General features: G+C 43.0%; 1 protein-coding gene across 1 annotated transcript in view; it reads left to right on the plus strand.

Moving 5' to 3' along the window:
- The window catches only part of DNAH9 (dynein axonemal heavy chain 9), a 301371-nt gene that overhangs the window by 206004 nt on the left and 76712 nt on the right, over positions 1 to 18655 (plus strand). The window contains 2 exon segments of the mRNA XM_007455019.1: positions 3118 to 3378; positions 14051 to 14476. Of these exon segments, the coding sequence (XP_007455081.1) occupies positions 3118 to 3378; positions 14051 to 14476 (687 nt within the window).

Below are 18655 nucleotides of genomic sequence, written 5' to 3' on the forward strand. Positions count from 1 at the left end.
ACAAAAAAAAAAAAAAAAAAAAAAAAAAATCTTTTAAAAAATAAAAAACAAAAAAAAAGTGGATTGATTCATATAACTGAAAAGTGAGGGATAGAGTTTACTTTGGACAAGACTGGTGCTGCATATTCACTAGATGTCCCTGTTCAAGCGGGCAACCCCCATGGCTCTGAAACCTCAGATTAGTATTCTGTCTGCTTTGCTTCTTTACCAATATTTTCAGCCAAGTTCCTGGGTTGGCTCTGATTGACCTCTTTGGGTCATTGGTTTGCCCATAGTTAAACCAATCTCTGTAACTTGGATACTCTCATTGGCCAGGCCAGGATCCATGACAACCACCAAAATCAGCTTCACCCAAAATACAAAGACTTGCGAAGGAAAGGTCTTCAAAGGAAAATCAAGCTATGTTACCAAAACATAGGGTTTTTATTATTATTATTATTAGGCGGGCAAACCTAACAGATATCTATTATAGATGGAAAACATCTATATCTAAGAGGAAAGCCTGCTTGAAGTCCAAATTCATATCAGAAAGTGTTGGGTGACTGTATGGATTCTGAGTCAAGAAGGAAGATATCTCTAGGCTTCCACTCCTCAGTGGAGTGTTTTTGGCGACTGATTATCCTGGATTCCTTCTTCTTCTGGAGCTCTGGGGGGACGTCCTGAGAAGCTTGGCCTCTCTCCGTAACATCATGTGCCTGGACCTCAAAGAAGAGAGGGTCTCTCACCACTATCCTGTCCTCACTGGACTCAGTCAGCATCCCCCCCACCTGGCACATATGGTCAATATTCACGGGGTCGGCAAGACTGAGAGAAAGGGTCTCATCAGTATTGGTGACACTCTCCTTCTTAATCCTCCTATCCAGGCGTGGGAGTGTCTAAATAAGAAGAGACCCAGAGTATGGCTCGAATGCTTTGAATAAGGGAAAAAAGGAAGACAAAAAATTTAAGTAACCTATTTCAATGTCCTATTCTACTACATAAGAGCCATAAAATGACCCTGAGTTGTGCTTTCTCTGTAGCTTTGTGGGGAGCAGCCTACTTCTGACTGGTGGGACCCTCATGTCATTCCACGTCACAGCTTAAGAGCTATAAAGCTCCCATCCACAGTGCCGGTAATGTGAGCCTGAGGTCATAAGCCAAATCTGCAATCCATAAAACAAACAACAATAACAACGACAACAACAAAACAACCACTTCAATTTTCTCAAATCTCCCAAGATTTAAAAAGGAACAAAACGTTACTGGTGCGTTTGCTGACTGGAGTGATTATGTGGTTCAATCATTTTGATTTACAATTGCATCTTTGTCCTTGTAGAAATAAGTCTCTGCAGCTGAACAACGGGAGGTGGAAATGGATTAACCTTCCAATGCGGGAACATAAGACGAGTTCTAGGGAGCAGGCCTTCATTTGAGGTTAATGCAAAGTCTCCAGTTTCTATGGATACACAAAATTAAAGAGCGTTCTTTTTTTCTTCTGCCTTCATTTTCCTTTCTTTCGATCTGCCATGAAAAGGGATTATCAGAAGCTTCTAAGCCTCCGTTTTATTTTTGTATCATAAAGCACTGGGATCTGTTTGACGCGTTCCACGAGCTCTGAAGTAATCTTTGGTTGTTGCGTGAAATAGACTTCAGGAAAATGAGGGACTAGAGGTCATGCTGCAATGTAAAGTTTATGGGCCATATTGCAAGGACAATTGGCTTTTTTACTTTCCAGAAATAGATGAGTCTTCTCCTTGCACATGAAAAAGCCATGACTTAGGCCAATGATTCCCAAACCTAGGCGGGCATCAGATTCACCCAGAGGGCCTGTTAAAACACAGATCTCAGGGCCCCATTGCCAGAGTTTCTGATCCAGTAGGACCAGAGTGGGCCTGAGAATTTGCGTTTCTAACAAGTACCCAGGTGATGCTCGTGCTGCTGGTCCAAGGACCACATTCTGAGAACCGTCACTGTCTACTGAACACATAGAAAACCATTCATCCCTCCCCAGCTGATCAGGGAAGTAGGTTTCCAGAGAGCCAACATCCCCATCACTTCATTACTGCCTCCCAATGCACATGAATATGGGGGCTGGGTAGGGAACCCAGCTGGTCAGGACCATGGGAATCCTTGCTGTCCCATTTCAACCTGGTCATCTATTTCTTGAAAGGATTGTGGAAATAGATGAAGACGAACCAAATGAGAACACTCAGAGGCTCTTTTTTCAGAGCCTGCTCTAGCAAGGGCGTCCGCCACCATTGTTCGCACTTTGGCAGAGACACAAAGGCAGGCAGAGGAGCGGGCAAGCTTGATAGTGGGAAGAAGGGAACGTTCCTGGATGAAGGCTGTTGGCCCTTGGAAGCTGGAGGAGAGCTGACTGGAAGCAGGGCGCCCTGTGTGGTTGGTTAGGGGGTGTGTTTGAATTTCTCTCATTGGTCCTACGTTGGAAGCAGGGACAAAATTAAGAAAGTTGTCAGTTATTAATCAAGTCCTGGCCATCTGGGGCTGACTGTTACAGAGGTTGTTGTCTGTCTTCCTGGACTGTTCCTTGGACAGTAATCTGACTTCCTACACGTATGACCTATAGCAGGCTGGCTTCCTGAGCTGGTTATTGTAGATAATGGGCTGGTTTCCTGGGCTGGTTACTGTGAGTTCTGGTTCAGAGTTCTACTTTTATGGTCTGGTCACTGTCTGTTCATATATTCCATCTTTCAGGATGCACAGTGGACACTCATTTTTATAGTTTGCTAAACCCTTGGTGTGTTCCACATTGGCCAATTTCAATTAAAGAATGCCTGTTTTTTATTAAGGGCCTACTATGTGCAAAGTGTTATGTTAGGCATGTGAGGTTTTGTAAGATATAGGCACCAATGTCAGTGAGAAGCAGCCTATGTCATTCGGGCATCAAGGAGAAAGAAATGTCAGGGCATGTGTTGCTTAGAATCTTCCACCACATTAACTGCAGAGGGGAGAGGAAGAGGGAGGCCAGGGTTCCTTTTCTTTCCCAGGGCAGGGAGCTTGGTCCCAGCTGAGATCTCAGCTTTTCACTTTTGCACCAGGAGTCGGCATTCTTCTCTGCTCTGCGGGGTCAGACCCCCACAGTCATGTCCGAATAAACCTGCTGCTTCTCTGCTGCAGGTGGATGATCTGAAAGCCAAGCTGGCTGCCCAGGAAGTGGAACTGAAACAGAAGAATGCTGATGCAGACAAGCTGATTCAGGTGGTGGGCGTAGAGACAGACAAGGCGAGCAGAGAGAAAGCCGTCGCAGACAAGGAGGCACAGAAGGTGGCCCTCCTCACGCTAGAGGTGAAGCAGAAGCAGGAGGACTGCGAGGAAGACCTGGCCAAGGCAGGGCCAGCGCTCACGGTGGCCCAGGCAGCCCTCAGCACACTCAGCAAGGTAGGAGCCGCGTCTCCGTGCTTGCCTATCCCTCGGGGGAGGAGCAGACTCTCCTGTGACCCAAAGACAACCTGCTACCCTCCTGTTCCAAAGAGACACAAAGGCAAAGTTGGGAGGGCTTGGCTGGGACCAGCTGTCACTGGTTTATTCATTAAGCAAATAAACATTTATTTAAGCTGACTGTATGTCAGGATCCACGAGCTACCAATGAAATCCAAGAGACATGAGTGTGAGAATCAGTCAGGACAGGAGAGGCCAACTGGTCCAGCCTCCTCGCTTTGCTGATGAGAAAGCCAGGGCCCAGAGAACTGACTTGCCCAGAGTCACAAACCTCAATGTTAGAGCCAGGCTTGAGCTCACATCTTCAAAATCCAAGCCCAGAGATCTTCCAGCTATGCAGTCCACGGTCATTTTACCCATTCTGTACTATAGGACACATGAGCCTTTGAGGACCCTATGAAAATATTTAAGATATGAGACTAAAAAGATGTTGTCTCCAAAATATGAGAAAAAAATTCTACAGAATCAAGCTTAGCAAGTGTTCAGGTGTCAACAACATGCAATTGTGTGTCAGCTAAATTCAACTCATATGCATGACCTTCTGGTGGAACAGCCATGACTCTTGAGATGCATTCGTAGGCAGTTTTACTCTGGCTCCCTTTAAATGTACTCTGTGTGTTGGGAGCAGCATGTGGTTGCTACTTCTTCCTTCTATAGTTTTCACAATTAACCTTCTTTCCTATTTGGATGACCATGGCTGAAGGGGTAAGGGAGGAAGGCGGAAAAGGGGGCAGACAGACTCAAGTCACCAGGAGCTGGCCTCAGAGAGGGACTGAAAAGCTGACCGTTTATAGGGATGCTCACATCAGCTCTTTGGAGACCCTCCGTCAGTCACAGGGATCTCTCCCTGCAGGTTGCTCTCTCCTCCTTCTCCTGAGGGTCTAGCTATTTATTCACTTGCCCATCACGTGGGTGACTTACTTGGTCAAGGTCTAAGACAGCCTAAGCGAGGTGTGCCGTGCCAGCAGGTCACCTCTGCTCCGCGGGAGACACCTGAGCCTCCTTTCTCCAGACAGGCTCTGAGAGCACTGGCCACCCGTGCAGTAAATTACCCTAGTTCCACTGTCAGGGGACTAGCCTGGTATTCTCATCCTGTAGATTTCTGGGGTGTAAGTTAGATCCCAGTCCACTGTGTGACTCAAATTGTGCGGGAAGCGTTTAAGCTCTCTGAGTGGTCTCCTTAAAGCCCCCTTCTCTCCAGACTTAATGTGAAGTGCAAATGCCCCCCATCCTCTCTTAAAGGCAGAGTGGGTGGGACTCAGCAGCAGTTCTCACTGAACATTCTCTCTTAATCTTCGATCTCCTGACTCCTTTATACCCTCAGTGCAAGTTAAAGGTTTAAGAGTCAAAACACTGTGGTCTATTGAAACCTTCTTTTATTAGTTCTGTGTAGCCAACTCACACCTCACTTTGGAAGGAAGCATCTCTTGACTTAGGGCCTCAGAAAATCTGAGACTGAACTGGGGACGTTGTAAAATCCTGTGACATATACTTATGTATGAAATGTATTTAATGTGAGATTAAATACTAAATGCATCTTAGTATTTTTTTATGATGTGGGGTGAAAAGTCCCTAAAAGGAAGGACCTAGAAAGGCATTAAGTGGGCCTCTACCCTAGAGAACACAAGATTCCTCCAGGAAAGTTTTGGGTATCGTCAGGTGGACGGGGAATCGGAGGTGTAGCCCAATTATGCTACCACTTCTCAGCCTGAACCTTTTAATAAAGCCGGGTCTGGGTCTCCCTGACCCCCCAGTAGCATCATCTCAACCGCCAGGCCTTTGATTAGACATCACTTCACTGACGCAACCTAGGATTCCCTCTCCTTTCACCTCACTCTGTCTAAATACGACCCATATTTCAAAATCAAACTTACATCCGAGATCAGTCTCTCCCTTTTCTGATTTCCAGAGCACAAACGAGAGACCACTTTATTTATTCACCCTCTTGTAAGTGCTCATTGATCATTTCATGCCAAGAAGACTAATGTCTTTCATAAGATCTTTTGACACAGGGATTATATTTTCTAAGATGAGCTGAGTCCAAATCCTGGCTGAACTATTCACTGCGTGTGGCTCTAGGAATGATTTTTTTCTTCTCTGAGCGTCCGTTTCCTCACCTGTAAAATGGAGGTAATAGTAATATAGTCCCCATCGGGTTGTTATAAGGATTCAATGAGATAAGGTATGAAAAGTAGCTAACAGATGGCAGCCATTCAATTAACGTTTGTTGTGGTTGATGATGTCGTTATAACAGTGTTACCTCGTCTGTTTCCACAATGCTGGAAACAGCAAAAGCCCATAAATACTCTTGGTTAATTTGTTGGCTGATTAGTTAGTTGATCATTGTTGGTAGAAATAATCACATAGAGATGTAACTCATGGAAGTAATGGGATAGAATTCTGAAGATAGCACTGGATTTGAAGTCTAGATATCTCTACCACAAAGGGAGTAAAACTCATTTCTAATGAGTGCCTACTATGTACCAGGCAACATGATAGGTGCTTTCTTCTAACTGGCTGTGGAGTCTGGCACTAGTCACTGAACTTCTTAATCCCTCACTTTCTTTTCTCTGTTACAAAGAAAGGGGCAAATAGGAATTAATGGGCTCTTTCTCTCACACTCCCATCCAATCTATTAGCAAGTTCTATCCATTCTACTTTCAGAATATATCTAGAATTCAAATGCTTTGTATCATCTCTACTGCTGTCACCCTGGTCCAAGCCACCATCGTATCTTCATTGGACTATTGCAATAGCCTCTCACTTGGCCTCCCTGTTTACAGCCTTGCTCCAGTGCTGTCTTTGCCCATTGCAGCTATCTGAGTGACCTTTTTAAGACAACAGTTTGACCACATCATCCCTCTGTTCAGAACCTTCCATTGGCTTCCCATCATATTCAAGATTAATTGACATAGGTGTATGGGTTTATTTCTGGGCTCTCTATTCTGTTCTGTTGATCCATATGTCTGTTTTTGTGCCAATACCATGCTGTTTTGATTACTATAGCTTTGTAGTATTGTCTGAAGTCTGGGAGGGTTATGCCTCCTACTTTGTTCTTTTTCTTCGGGAAAGCAATTGCTTGGGCAATTCTGGGTCTCTTATGGTTCCATATAAATTTTAGGATCCATCATATTCAGAATCAAATCCAAAGTTGTCACCATGGCCTGCAAGGCCCTACATGATTTTGCCTGGTTCATCTCTTCTACTATACAGTCTACACCCCAGTCACTTCTCTTCCAGTTGTCACTCCAGTCCACCCACACTGACCTTCTCACTGTATCTGAAGCACTTCCAGCACAATATCAACCCAGGGCCTTTGAATGAGAAATTGCTTCTGTGTGGAATGTCTTCTCCCAAGTATCTCCATGGTTACCTCCTCTTTCGGATATTTGCCTAGAAGTTTACCTTATAAGGAAACAAACAGTGAAAGCATTTGTTAATTTCAGAAAAAAATTAAAGATATACAAACAACATATAACCCAAGGTAACCAATGTTTATAATCGTAGTCATGTACATACTGAATTTGAACTAAAATTTTGATGTGACCATAGTGGGGGGAGGACCTTAGGAGAGAAAAGAGGGCAATAGAAATAAATAGTCACACTCTACAATAGGAAGTCTTTCAAGAGCATCTAAAATGAAGTACATAGCAGCATCAGTGTATCCATTATCAATAAGGCATGAAATCTAAAAGGAATGATGGAAGAATTTGTAAGCGGTGGCTTCTGGAGAGCTGGATTTGGGGGGAGTGGGCATGTGTTTTGTTCTCAGCCTAGTAGCTCTGAACTGTGTGTGGACTCCATTAACAGAAATGAAAGTTTAAAATTTTCACTGGCTGGAGAGCACAGAAAAGGGCATAGCTAACCACCTGGCCAGGTAGGAACTAGGGAAGAGAAACCCTGTGACACAAGGGCCACAAGGATGAGTGTTTCACTAGATGGACCAGGAGGTAGAAGAGCCCATCCCAGAAAGGAACAATGTTTGTAAGACACAGGTGCATGAAAGGGTGTGGTGTGTCTGAGCCGAAGGTGCGCAGGTGACATGCAGATGAGTCTCTAAAGGTGGCTCGAGCATGATCGATAACAGCCCATGGCATCACTAAGAAGTTTAACTGTGGACCAGGGTTTACAATCTGCAGGATATAACTGATTCATGGGTCTCAAACAGCATTTTCTAACTTGAGGTATAATTGACATATAACATTATACGAGTTTCAAGTGTACAACATATTGATTCGATACATACAAATGTATTGCAAAACGATCAGCACAGTAAGTCTGGTTAGCATCCATCACCACGCATGGTTACAATTTTTTTCTTGTTTTTTGTTTTTAAGATTTACTCTCTTAGCAGCTTTCAAATACACAATACAGTGTTATTAACTGTACACACTGTACCTTACATCCCTAGGATTCTTTATTTTGTAGCAGGAAGTTTGTACCTTTTGAACTGCCTTCACCAATTTCTCCCAGCTGCCCACACCCCCGCCCCACCTGATGAAGCAGAATGGATCAGACTGTACTGCATGTGACAGGGGAGATATTGCTTCATGTACCCAAGGACCCCTCAAGTAGCCTCAAATTCTTCTGTGTTCACAGCACTCTGGTATTTAAGGACCACATCCTTATTTTCTCATCATTTTCAAAGTTAACAATAAATCTTTAGTTAATACATAAATCAGAGCATAGTAGTAAGTCTCTGTACATTTTAAGTCTCTGCTTTGGCAGTTTTATTTCACTTTTATAGCTAAACTGAAATAAATCCAGTATAACTTTTCCTGCCTTAGTTGAAGAATGGTTTTGCTTACAAGTTCATGGCCTTTTTTTTGTCTCCTTACAGAATTACTTGGAATTTTCTATTTATTTCCTATGGATTTTTTACAGTAAACTTTTGTGGGGTTTTTTTTTTGCGGTACGCGGGCCTCTCACTGTTGTGGCCTCTCCCATTGCGGAGCACAGGCTCCGGACACGCAGGCCCAGCAGCCATGGCTCACGGGCCCAGCCGCTCCGCGGCATGTGGCCCGTAAACTTATTTTTTATTATACAAATAACATATAATGGCATTTTTGGTGTTACAAATAATTCAAATAGTATAGAATATATAGGGTAAAATATAAAGTCACCCTTCTTTCCACTCCAGCCCCAGTCCTCTCCCAAAAGAAAACTCCTGGAAGAATTTGAGCTGTATCTAGTCCAGCAATTTTTCTGTGTATTTATATTTGTACAAATGCACATATAAAATATGTCATATTTTAAATACAAATGGATAATGGAAACTTAGTTTCCTTCGTGAAACAAGACTATTTCATGCCAGTACATACATTGAATCTTGTTGATTTAATGCTTTGTAGTATTCTAGGCTATAGCCGTACTCTATTTCATTTAGCCATGTATCTACTGTTGAGTGTTTCATTAGTTTCTCTCTTTTCTCCAATACAAATATCCTTGTGCATATACGTCTTTACTGCATATGTGCAAATATTTCTCTGAGCCAAATTAGAAGTACAACTGTTTGGTAGAACAGCATATGGCAGAGGCTGAATCGTGCCTCCTCCACCCCCAAAGATACTCACGTCCTAACCTCTGGAACCTGTGAATTTTACTTCGTATGGTGACAGTGACTCTGCAGGTGTGATTAAGTCAAGGATCTTGCACTGGGGAGATTACCCTGGGTTATCCAGGTGGGTCCTAAATGCCGTCACAAGGGTCCATAGAAGAGGGAGACAAGAAGGTCGGAAGAAGAAGGTGGTGATGTGGTGACAAGAGCAGGGGGTGGACACAGCTGACGTGCTGTGGGGCCTTGAGCCAAGCAATGCGGCCGCCCTCTAGAAGTGGGAGCAGCGAGGAACCGTCTCCCCTCCAGCCTCCAGAAGGGACCAGCCCTTCCAGCATCTTCAGCTTAGGACCCCTCACCTCCAGAACTGTAAGATAATAAATTCATGTTGTTTTAAGTCACTACATTTGTGGTAATTTGTTACAGAAGCAATAGGAAACTCATATAAACAATATTCTCTTTTTTTATATAAGTAATGCTAAATTTCCATCCGAAATAGCTCTTCTCATTTATAGTTATAAACACTGCTTTCCCCACACCTTTGCCAATCTTAGATATTTTCAGTTATCCTAATTTTTCTCAACAGGAGAGCAAAAATTTTTCATTTAAAAAAATTGTAAATGGTTTGATTCTAATGAGACTGGGCGACTTTTCAAATATTTAGGTTTCTTCCTTTGTCCATTATTTGTTCAGATTCTTTGTCCATTTTCTTATGAGATAATTTCCCTTTTCCGTATTGATATACAGGGTTTTTCAAGTAAATTTTTACTGTATGTCTTGGTATATCTATTGTAAATATTTCTCCCTTTCATTTGACTTTTTAACTTAATATTAACAAGTTATATAAAAAGTAGATTTTATAATCAAATGATTTTGAGAATTCTAGGGTTACAGAGTTTAACAGACTTCTTTCCTACAGGACTTTTTAAGGCCTTGATTATGTGGTAAGCTTGATACTAAAAGTGATAGAGATAGCACAAGAAAATAAAACAGATTAATCGAATTTATGAATAGTGATATAAGACATCCATATGAAATGCTAGTAATTCAAATCCAGCAATTTATTCAAGCAACAATATGCTACCAACTGATAAGTTTTCCTTATATAATACTACCCTGTAAACATGCTCAATCATAGGTCAAAGAAGAAAAGCTCTGTAGTCATTTTGAGAGATGTCAGAATGGTAACACACTTAACACACTTCAACATCCATTCCTATTCAAACTCTTCGTAAAGTAGGAGAAGAAGGATATTTGGATATTTTGCTATAACACAAAGCAATCAATCTCAGTCCAAGAGCAAAACATCCTGCCTAACGGTAGAGCATTAGCGGAATTCCCATTAACATAGAAAGAGCACGATAATGACCCCCTTCGCTGCTATTATAAAACAGTTGCCCTAAACTTTCTAGCCATGCAATAATAAATGAAAAATGGTAACATGTAAGTGTTGTAAAGTACCAGACAAATGTATTATTATTCATAGATGTCATAAAAATGTAATAAAACAAATAAAAGGGAAGACTTAAGGGCCCATTACAAAATTTAATAGCTTCCCTACTATCAGCAGTAGCCAGTTAGAAAATATAATATTTTCAAGATAACTGCCAAAACACATGGTACAAATAAACATAAATAAATTTATTGAAACTATGTGAAGAAAACTACACATCTTTGTTGAGTAATATAAAATATAAATAGGCAAATAGATGTACCAAGTTTGTGTAAGGGAAAGCTTAATATTATAAGGATGTCACTATTCCTCAAATAATTTACAAGTTAAATGTAAGTCTAATTTAATTCCAGTGTGATTTTTGGCTTATTTATTTCTAATGTCGCTAAAAGTTCATATCATTTAAACAGCTATTAAAAATTTAACAAACTAAATGCCCAACAATATGGGGTTGGCTAAATAAATTATGGACCCTCTAAATGAGAGAAAATGGTGCATACTTTATTTAAAATCATGTTTTGCAAAAATAATTCATGACACGAAAAAGTTTAAGGTACAGTTTTCAGTGAAAGCCAGGTTTGAAAAAATAGTGTAAACAATGATTGATATATGTATATGTGTGTGTACATATATGTATATGTATATATAAATGAATGAGCCAGATATATACCACATTCATATATGTTCACACATCTTTCTTTTCTGTGTCTCTCTGTTAGTCTATCTGTTAAGTACATATAATAGAACACACCAGCACATAACTAATGTTTATCTCTAGGTAGTAAAATCAGGAGTGATTCTGGCTTTCATCTTCATCTTTGCTAAGTATTTCACAATAAATATTTATTCTTTTAATAAAAGGACAAAATAGTGTTACCTTGTAAACCAGTGAACAGTAAGAAACAAACTGTAAAAGAACTAGAAAAATTATTATAAGGTAAGGTCAATTTTCATATGTTTATGAAAGACGCTTCTAAGCATAAAAACAAAGGATGATAGCATGATATCATCTGGAAAAGGATTATTCAATTGGGCTACATAAAAACTAAATTTCTACATGTCACAGAATATCATAAACAATTTTTTTTAATTGAAAAGAAAAGAGTTAGCATCCTCATATATATGTGAAGAGCTCTTATAAATCGTGCTGGAATCTGGCATTTGTGCCTGCCTCCGCCTGCTCATTTACGCTCTGCCCTTCCCCAACGTGCAATGGCAGTTTCTCTAAGCTTTCCCAGGTCTCCCTCCCTAGCCAAAGTGGCACCATCATTCCTCAAGAAACCACTATCCCATTAGCCCTGTTTTGTTTTTATTTTCAGAGCACTTCTCACTATCCAATATATCAAAGGTTGGCCTCTTTTTCTGCCCACCTCTCCCACATGCATGAGCAAAAGGACTTTGCCTTTCTTATTTACTGCTGTATCCCCATTTGCCAAATGAATGACTGTGCAGACACATTTATTCACTCAGCAGAGACTCCCTGACTGCACTCCATGCCAGGCAGTGTTCTGGGTGCATGTGGTGCACCCATGAACGAAGATACTGCCTCTATGAAGAGTCTATTCTAGCACAGGGGACGGGTGAGAGACAAGCAGCGTAACGAAAAAGTACTTTATACAATACGTTAGAATATGACAGATGCTGCAGAAAAAAGAAAACCGTAGAGCAGAATCAGGGGGAGCTCTGGGGCCAGGGCAGCCGGGGAGGGGATTGAGGAGGTGGGAGGTTGCAGTATTAAAGAAGGTGATGGGTGTGGGCCTCCTTGAGAGGGAGAAGTTCTAGGCACTGGGGCTGCAGTGGTTAACGAGAGAGATGAGGTCCCTGTTCGCATGAAGGAGAGGAGTATAGTAATTCCAGAAGGAAACAGTGGTAACCTTTTCCGATTGCCCTCCGTTCTATGCACATCACCAGGGTGCTCAGATGGGCAGTGACTAGGAAGAGGAGGTTGGCGGGGAGGGTATTCCTGTGTGGGGGGACTTCTGAACTGAGATCTGGATGCATGAGAAGGGGTCAGCCAGGCAAATGGCATAGGAAGGAGGGTTGCAGGCAGGGGTCCTGAGGTGGGAAGACGGAAGTGGAAGAGGTGAGTGTGCCCAGAGCTCAGTGAGAGCCTCTGGGGAAGTGGCCCAGGTAGAGGTCAGAGAGGTTAGCTGAGTGCCTTGCAACATGAAGAAGCTGGTCTGTAAAAAAGAAACTCCTGTACGTGGAGAAGCAGAAACAAGAGAGTCCAGGGAACCCTGCTGATGCAGTTCAAAATGCAGTTCCCCTGGTCCTCACGTCCCATCCTCCCCAGACACATGAGCAAGAAAATCCGCCTTTGTACTTCAGCTAGGTTTTCTGTCTCCGAAACCAGAGCTGTGATCAATTTATAGATATATATGAATATTCCAAAAAACTGGAAGGAATTATATTGAAATATTAACAATGATGTATCTGGGTTATTGAATTCAATTTCATCTTTATACATTTTTATATTTTATTAATTCAATGTGTTGAACATGCTTAACAAACTATTAATATTTTAAAATTGTGGGCTTTTCGTCTCTGATTGTATTTTCACACTTTGTCCTCTTTCGCCCAGGGGAAACCACTAGAACAGGTGTGCGAGCACATCTGCCACATCTGTGCTGTCCTTCCTTCCTGTCCCTGACAAGGCTGTCATGACCCAAAGTACAAACCGTTGCAGGAATAAATGGAGCAGCTTCCTAGGTGCTTCCATTAGGTGCTAGAAATAATCCCCTTCCTGTTTTGATTTCCAGGCCCAAGAGCACCCCAAATTAATTTGGCACAAGGATCTAATCTTTGAAATTAAGATTTTCCCCCACTTACAAAATCAGCCCCAAAAGCAAGTGCTTTTGAGGTCATATGCTCCTCATGGATGGTCGCAACAAACTTTAAATCAACTTTATTTGCATTTCTGACAAAATTTCACTTACAGATTTACTGCTCCCGACTTAACAGATGGAAACACTGAGGCCTGGGAAGTTCAAGTGGCTTTCCAGGGTCAGCCCTTTCAGCCATATCTTTCTAGAGCAAGTGGAACTTGGAGCACAGGACAAATCCATGTCTAGGCAGAGGCAAGTGACGGCACCGAGTGTGCCTGGCTTTCTGTCTGAATTATTTCTTGGCAGAAAATGCCACTTTGCTATCAGGACAGCCAGGTGCAGTTAGCACAAGCTCATGGAACAAGACAGTTTAATTAAAGAAAAAAAAGTAGTTGGGTTACAGTGCTATTCTCTTCAATCCAAGACAGAAATTAATTTATAGTAACCTTGTCTTATTCGTGGCATGCTGCATATTTCAGAGTATGTTGGCATCCTTATATTTTTCAGCTAAATGTGAAAAACTTGTGTGTTTCTGGTGGGCCACGAGTCAAAGAACTGAGAGAACCTAGCTGAGTCTCGGCTAACCATTCGGGAAAGTCTGAAGCCACTGGGGAGTCGCTTGGTTCCCTTTTGATGAGTCATGATATTTAAAATTCCGAGGGCTGCCTCAGGCTTCAAAGCGGCCCTTTGAGATTGATCGCTCTGAGCCCGGCTCCATCAGTGGCCGAGGAACAAAGAGAGGCGTTCGTTTTCCTCTAATGACCTGCCTCTCTCTTCCAGACCAACCTGACAGAGCTGAAGTCTTTTGGTTCCCCGCCGCCGGCCGTCAGCAACGTCAGCGCTGCCGTGATGGCTCTCGTGGCCCCTGGGAGCAAGGTGCCCAAGGACCGCAGCTGGAAGGCCGCCAAGGTCACCATGGCCAAGGTGGACGGCTTCCTGGACTCCCTCATCCACTTTGACAAGGAGAACATTCACGAGAACTGCCTGAAGGCCATCAAGCCGTATCTGCGTGACCCAGAGTTCAATCCCGAGTTCGTGGCCACCAAGTCCTACGCAGCCGCCGGCCTCTGCTCTTGGGTCATAAACATTGTGAAGTTCTACGAGGTGTTCTGTGACGTGGAACCCAAGCGCCAAGCACTGAGCAAGGCCACCTCGGACCTCACTGCCGCCCAGGAGAAGCTGGCGGCTGTTAAAGCCAAGATCGCTGTAAGTGACCCCCACCTGAGGCAAACAGCCTCTCCTCCAGGCCCCAGCGCCTCAGCCTCCGGACGCACAGGCTCAGCGGCCATGGCTCACGGGCCCAGCCTCTCCGCAGCATGCGGGATCTTCCCGGACCGGGGCACGAACCAGTGTCCCCTGCATCGGCAGGCGGACTCTCAACCACTGCGCCACCGGGGAAGCCCCTCAGCCCTGATTTTTAAAGAAAACCAAATTGTTACCCAAAATCTCCTAATTTTTCAGTAGAGGCAACTTTTTTTTAAAGACATTTATTATTATTATTATTATTATTATTATTTTCAGTCACACCGCGCAGCTTGTGGGATCTTAGTTCCCTGACCAGGGATTGAACCCACCCGGGCCCCCGGCAGTAGAAGCACAGAGTCCTAACCACTGGACCGCCAGGGAAGTCCCAGCAGAGGCAACTTTTATAATTTCTTCCTCAAACACTGTATAATCCAAACAAGAGAGATCCACTGGACCATGGGTTTACACCTTGGTCCTAAAAGATTTTTTCCTTTTCCTCTGAGGAAAGAAAAGATGACAGATGGATACATATAATAAATGAACAGTATTATCCATGGAACCAGCTGCTATCTTATTAGCCACAATGAATCTAATATTTTTGCACATCTGATAGTTAAGAAGAAAGGGTCAAAAATGGGAGATTCTTTTTTTAAAGTTTATTTTAGTGAAGCATAGTTGATTTACAATGTTGTGTTATTTTCTGCTCTACAGCAAAGTGATTCGGTTATATATATATATATACATTCTTTTTCATATTCTCTTCCATTATAGTTTATCACAGGTTATTGAATATAGTTCCCTGTGCTCTACAGTAGGACCTTGTTGTTTATCCATTCTATACATAATAGTTTGCATCTGGTAATCCCAAACTCCCAGTCCATCCCTCCCCCACCCCCCTCCCCCTTCATTCCTGTCCCTAGCAAGGTTGTCGTGACCCAAAGTACAAACCTTCATCAAAAAGTATGAACCTTGGGCTTCCCTGGTGGCGCAGTGGTTGAGAGTCCACCTGCCGATGTAGGGGACGCGGGTTCTTGCCCCAGTCCGGGAAGATCCCCCATGCCGCGGAGCGGCTAGGCCCGTGAGCCACGGCCACTGAGCCTGAGAGTCTGGAGCCTGTGCTCTGCAACAGGAGAGACCACAACAGTGAGAGGCCCATGTACCCCCCCTCAAAAAAAAAAAAGTACAGAACTTCATCAAGAATAAATGGATCATCTTCCTAGGTGCTTCCATTAGGTGCTGGAAATAATCCCCTTCCTGTTTTGATTTCCAGGCCCAAGAGCACCCCAAATTAATTTGGCACAAGGATCTAATCTTTGAAATTAAGATTTTTCCCCCACTTACAAAATCAGCCCCCAAAAGCAAGTGCTTTTGAGGTCATATGCTCCTCATGGATGGTCACAACAAACTTTAAATCAACTTTATATACATTTCTGGCAAAATTTCACTTGCAGATTTACTGCTCCCAACTTACAGACGAAAACACCGAGGCCTGGGAAGTTCAAGTGGCTTTCCAGGCATAGGAAACAAGTCTGTTCTCCATGTCTGTGAATCTGCTTCTGTTTTGTAGATAATTTCAAAAAATGGGAGATCCTTTTTCCCCTTTGAAATGTAGGTTTTAGCCACCTTTCCCCACCTTGTGCATCATTCTCTTCCATTCTGGCCACTGTCCGCCCCCCTCACTCTCAGAGGTGTGGATGTGTGGGCCTGCAGGGCATGTGTGATGCTACCTGCAGTGCTTTATAGAAGCTTGTAAAAGCATGTAGCATATTGTGGTTGGTGGTTGGGGGGCGTCCCTTGGCCATAAATATAAAATTATTAGCCTCTTGTTGATATTTTGATTGTATGTCCCTCACCCAGGGTTGTGGGATGGAGGTGATTCTGGATTCACACCTTGAACTTCATCTTTGCCATTAAAATTGGTCTCACCAAAGTGAGAGGTAGAAATCAGAATCCTGCGGGATGACATAGCAGCTGAAAACCCATCAGCAGACCTTCCAATCCATGCTGTGCTATTCACCAATGGGTGACTTTTAGAAAGGCCTTTCCAGAGCCCAAACTTCAGCTTCCTGAAGTAAAATGGACACAATAATAGTCCATTTTGGCTATTCATGATTTTGCCGTGAGGATGAAAGGAGAGAAGGCACGTACAGCACAAGCCCAGAGCCCAGCCCACAGGGACACAGGGAGCTGCCGCCACCCCCAGGGTTCCAATGACCACTGACCCCTGCTTTCCCTCCACCACCTCCTCCTCCAGCATGTGCCATCATGTGCAAGCCCTGGTCATCACTCACTACCATGATCAAGTTCAAGCCAGAACATCCCCTGGACCTTTCATTTCTACACGTGCATTCCAGGCAAATAAGATTCTTACTGCAAGTTTCTCATGATGATAAAAAGGGTTTTACAAATTGTGAAACAGGAGATTGCAGACATTCCGCGTGCTTCAAGTTTCACGGGCTTAGTGATCGATAGACTAAATTCTATGGTTAAAGGCTCTAGTTCAAAGATCCCTGCAGCCAGACTCTCTATAAAGAAGAGATGCTTTGGCAAAGTAGCTAATCTCTCATTACGTTTGCTTTATAAATCCAGACGTTCATGGACCAGTTTACTGATAATCACGCTCACAATGGCCCACTTGAAAGAATACCAAGGGCAAAACACTAACAGCCCCTTGACTGCTTTTGGAGGGAAAATACCTTCTGATAATTTTCATATTCTTCAGTCTCTCCTGGAAAAATGTTGCAAGAACTGCATTTTCAAAGGTCTCTTTCTTACTCAAGTTATTTTAACTAAAGGAACATTTGGTGCAGAGGGAATGTTTTCAAAATGTTTATACCTTTTTTTTGTGTGTGTGGTACGCGGGCCTCTCACTGCTGTGGCCCCTCCCGCTGTGGAGCACAGGCTCCGGACGCGCAGGCCCAGGGGCCATGGCTCACGGGCCCAGCCGCTCCACGGCATGTGGGATCCTCCCGGACCGGGGCAGGAACCCGTCTCCCCCGCATCGGCAGGCGGACTCTCAACCACTGCGCCACCAGGGAAGCCCTCTTTATACCTTTTGAGTAGCCAGCATGCACACGATGGGCCCATTCAACCTGTGGAAGCCATCAGAATATTTTTTAAATACCTGGCTACCTTAGGAAGTCACTTCTCTTCTGTCCAACTATTTTTTGAAAAAAAACGCGTTCTCTCTTTTAACAACCTCCTCTCCATCCTTTGCTTATCCACATGCCTATCAACATCCCAGGAGTGCAGACACTCCCCCACCATAACACTCGTCCTGAATACAGAAGCCCACCCAGGACAGGAAAGTGCCTCCCTCTGTGCCCCTGAGGCTATCGCCAGACCTCTCCAGTTACACCCCCACCAAGTCTTTTTCTTAGGATCTTAGGATAATTCCAAATAAAGACTTTTATATTCAAGATGCATAAAGTGGAAAAAAAAAAAAAGCATCTTTCAAAACAGATTCTACAAGGTAACTTCAACTTGATTTTATACATATAATTAAAATACACACAAATATGAATAGTGGTGGTTAATCCCCTGGTGGTAGATTTTGGATGGTTTTGTTTATCTGTGTTTTCTTTTTTCCTATTAAGAACACATATGAACGTGACAATTTATAAAAATAATAGTAATAAAAACAAGGAAGACATCTTCATCAAGCATTTACTCACACATAAGTAAAATATCAGAGAGTAGAGAAGAGCTTCAAATGAAAAACGACAGTCTCCTGCCCTTTTCCTTCTTTTGTCTGTTTTTTCTGATTGTTGATGCCACTCAGAGCTTGCTACCTAGTGGCTTAAATGTGTTTTATTTGGCCTGCACAATGTGTTTGCCAAAGATGTAATTAATTGCCAATATTTAAAACAAAAAATCTGATTTCTGGCCAGTCTTATAATAATCAGAAGACTCCTGAATGTCACCAAGTGACCTTGGAGTTAAGCAGTGGCTTCTCACTCAAGCAGGGAGTTTTGCTGCATTTAGTCACAGTCACCACCGGCCCCTATTTTTTTTAACATTAGACTCATCTGACTAGTTTACCTCATCTTTCTGGGCTGCTCATCTGAATTTCTGACCCTTGTCTGCATGCTGTGCTGCATCCCTATTCTTTTTTTTTTTTTTTTTTTTTTTTTTTTTTTG

Source organism: Lipotes vexillifer, unplaced genomic scaffold, assembly GCF_000442215.2.
Source record: "Lipotes vexillifer unplaced genomic scaffold, Lipotes_vexillifer_v1.1 scaffold1233, whole genome shotgun sequence".
NCBI lineage: Eukaryota > Metazoa > Chordata > Mammalia > Artiodactyla > Lipotidae > Lipotes > Lipotes vexillifer.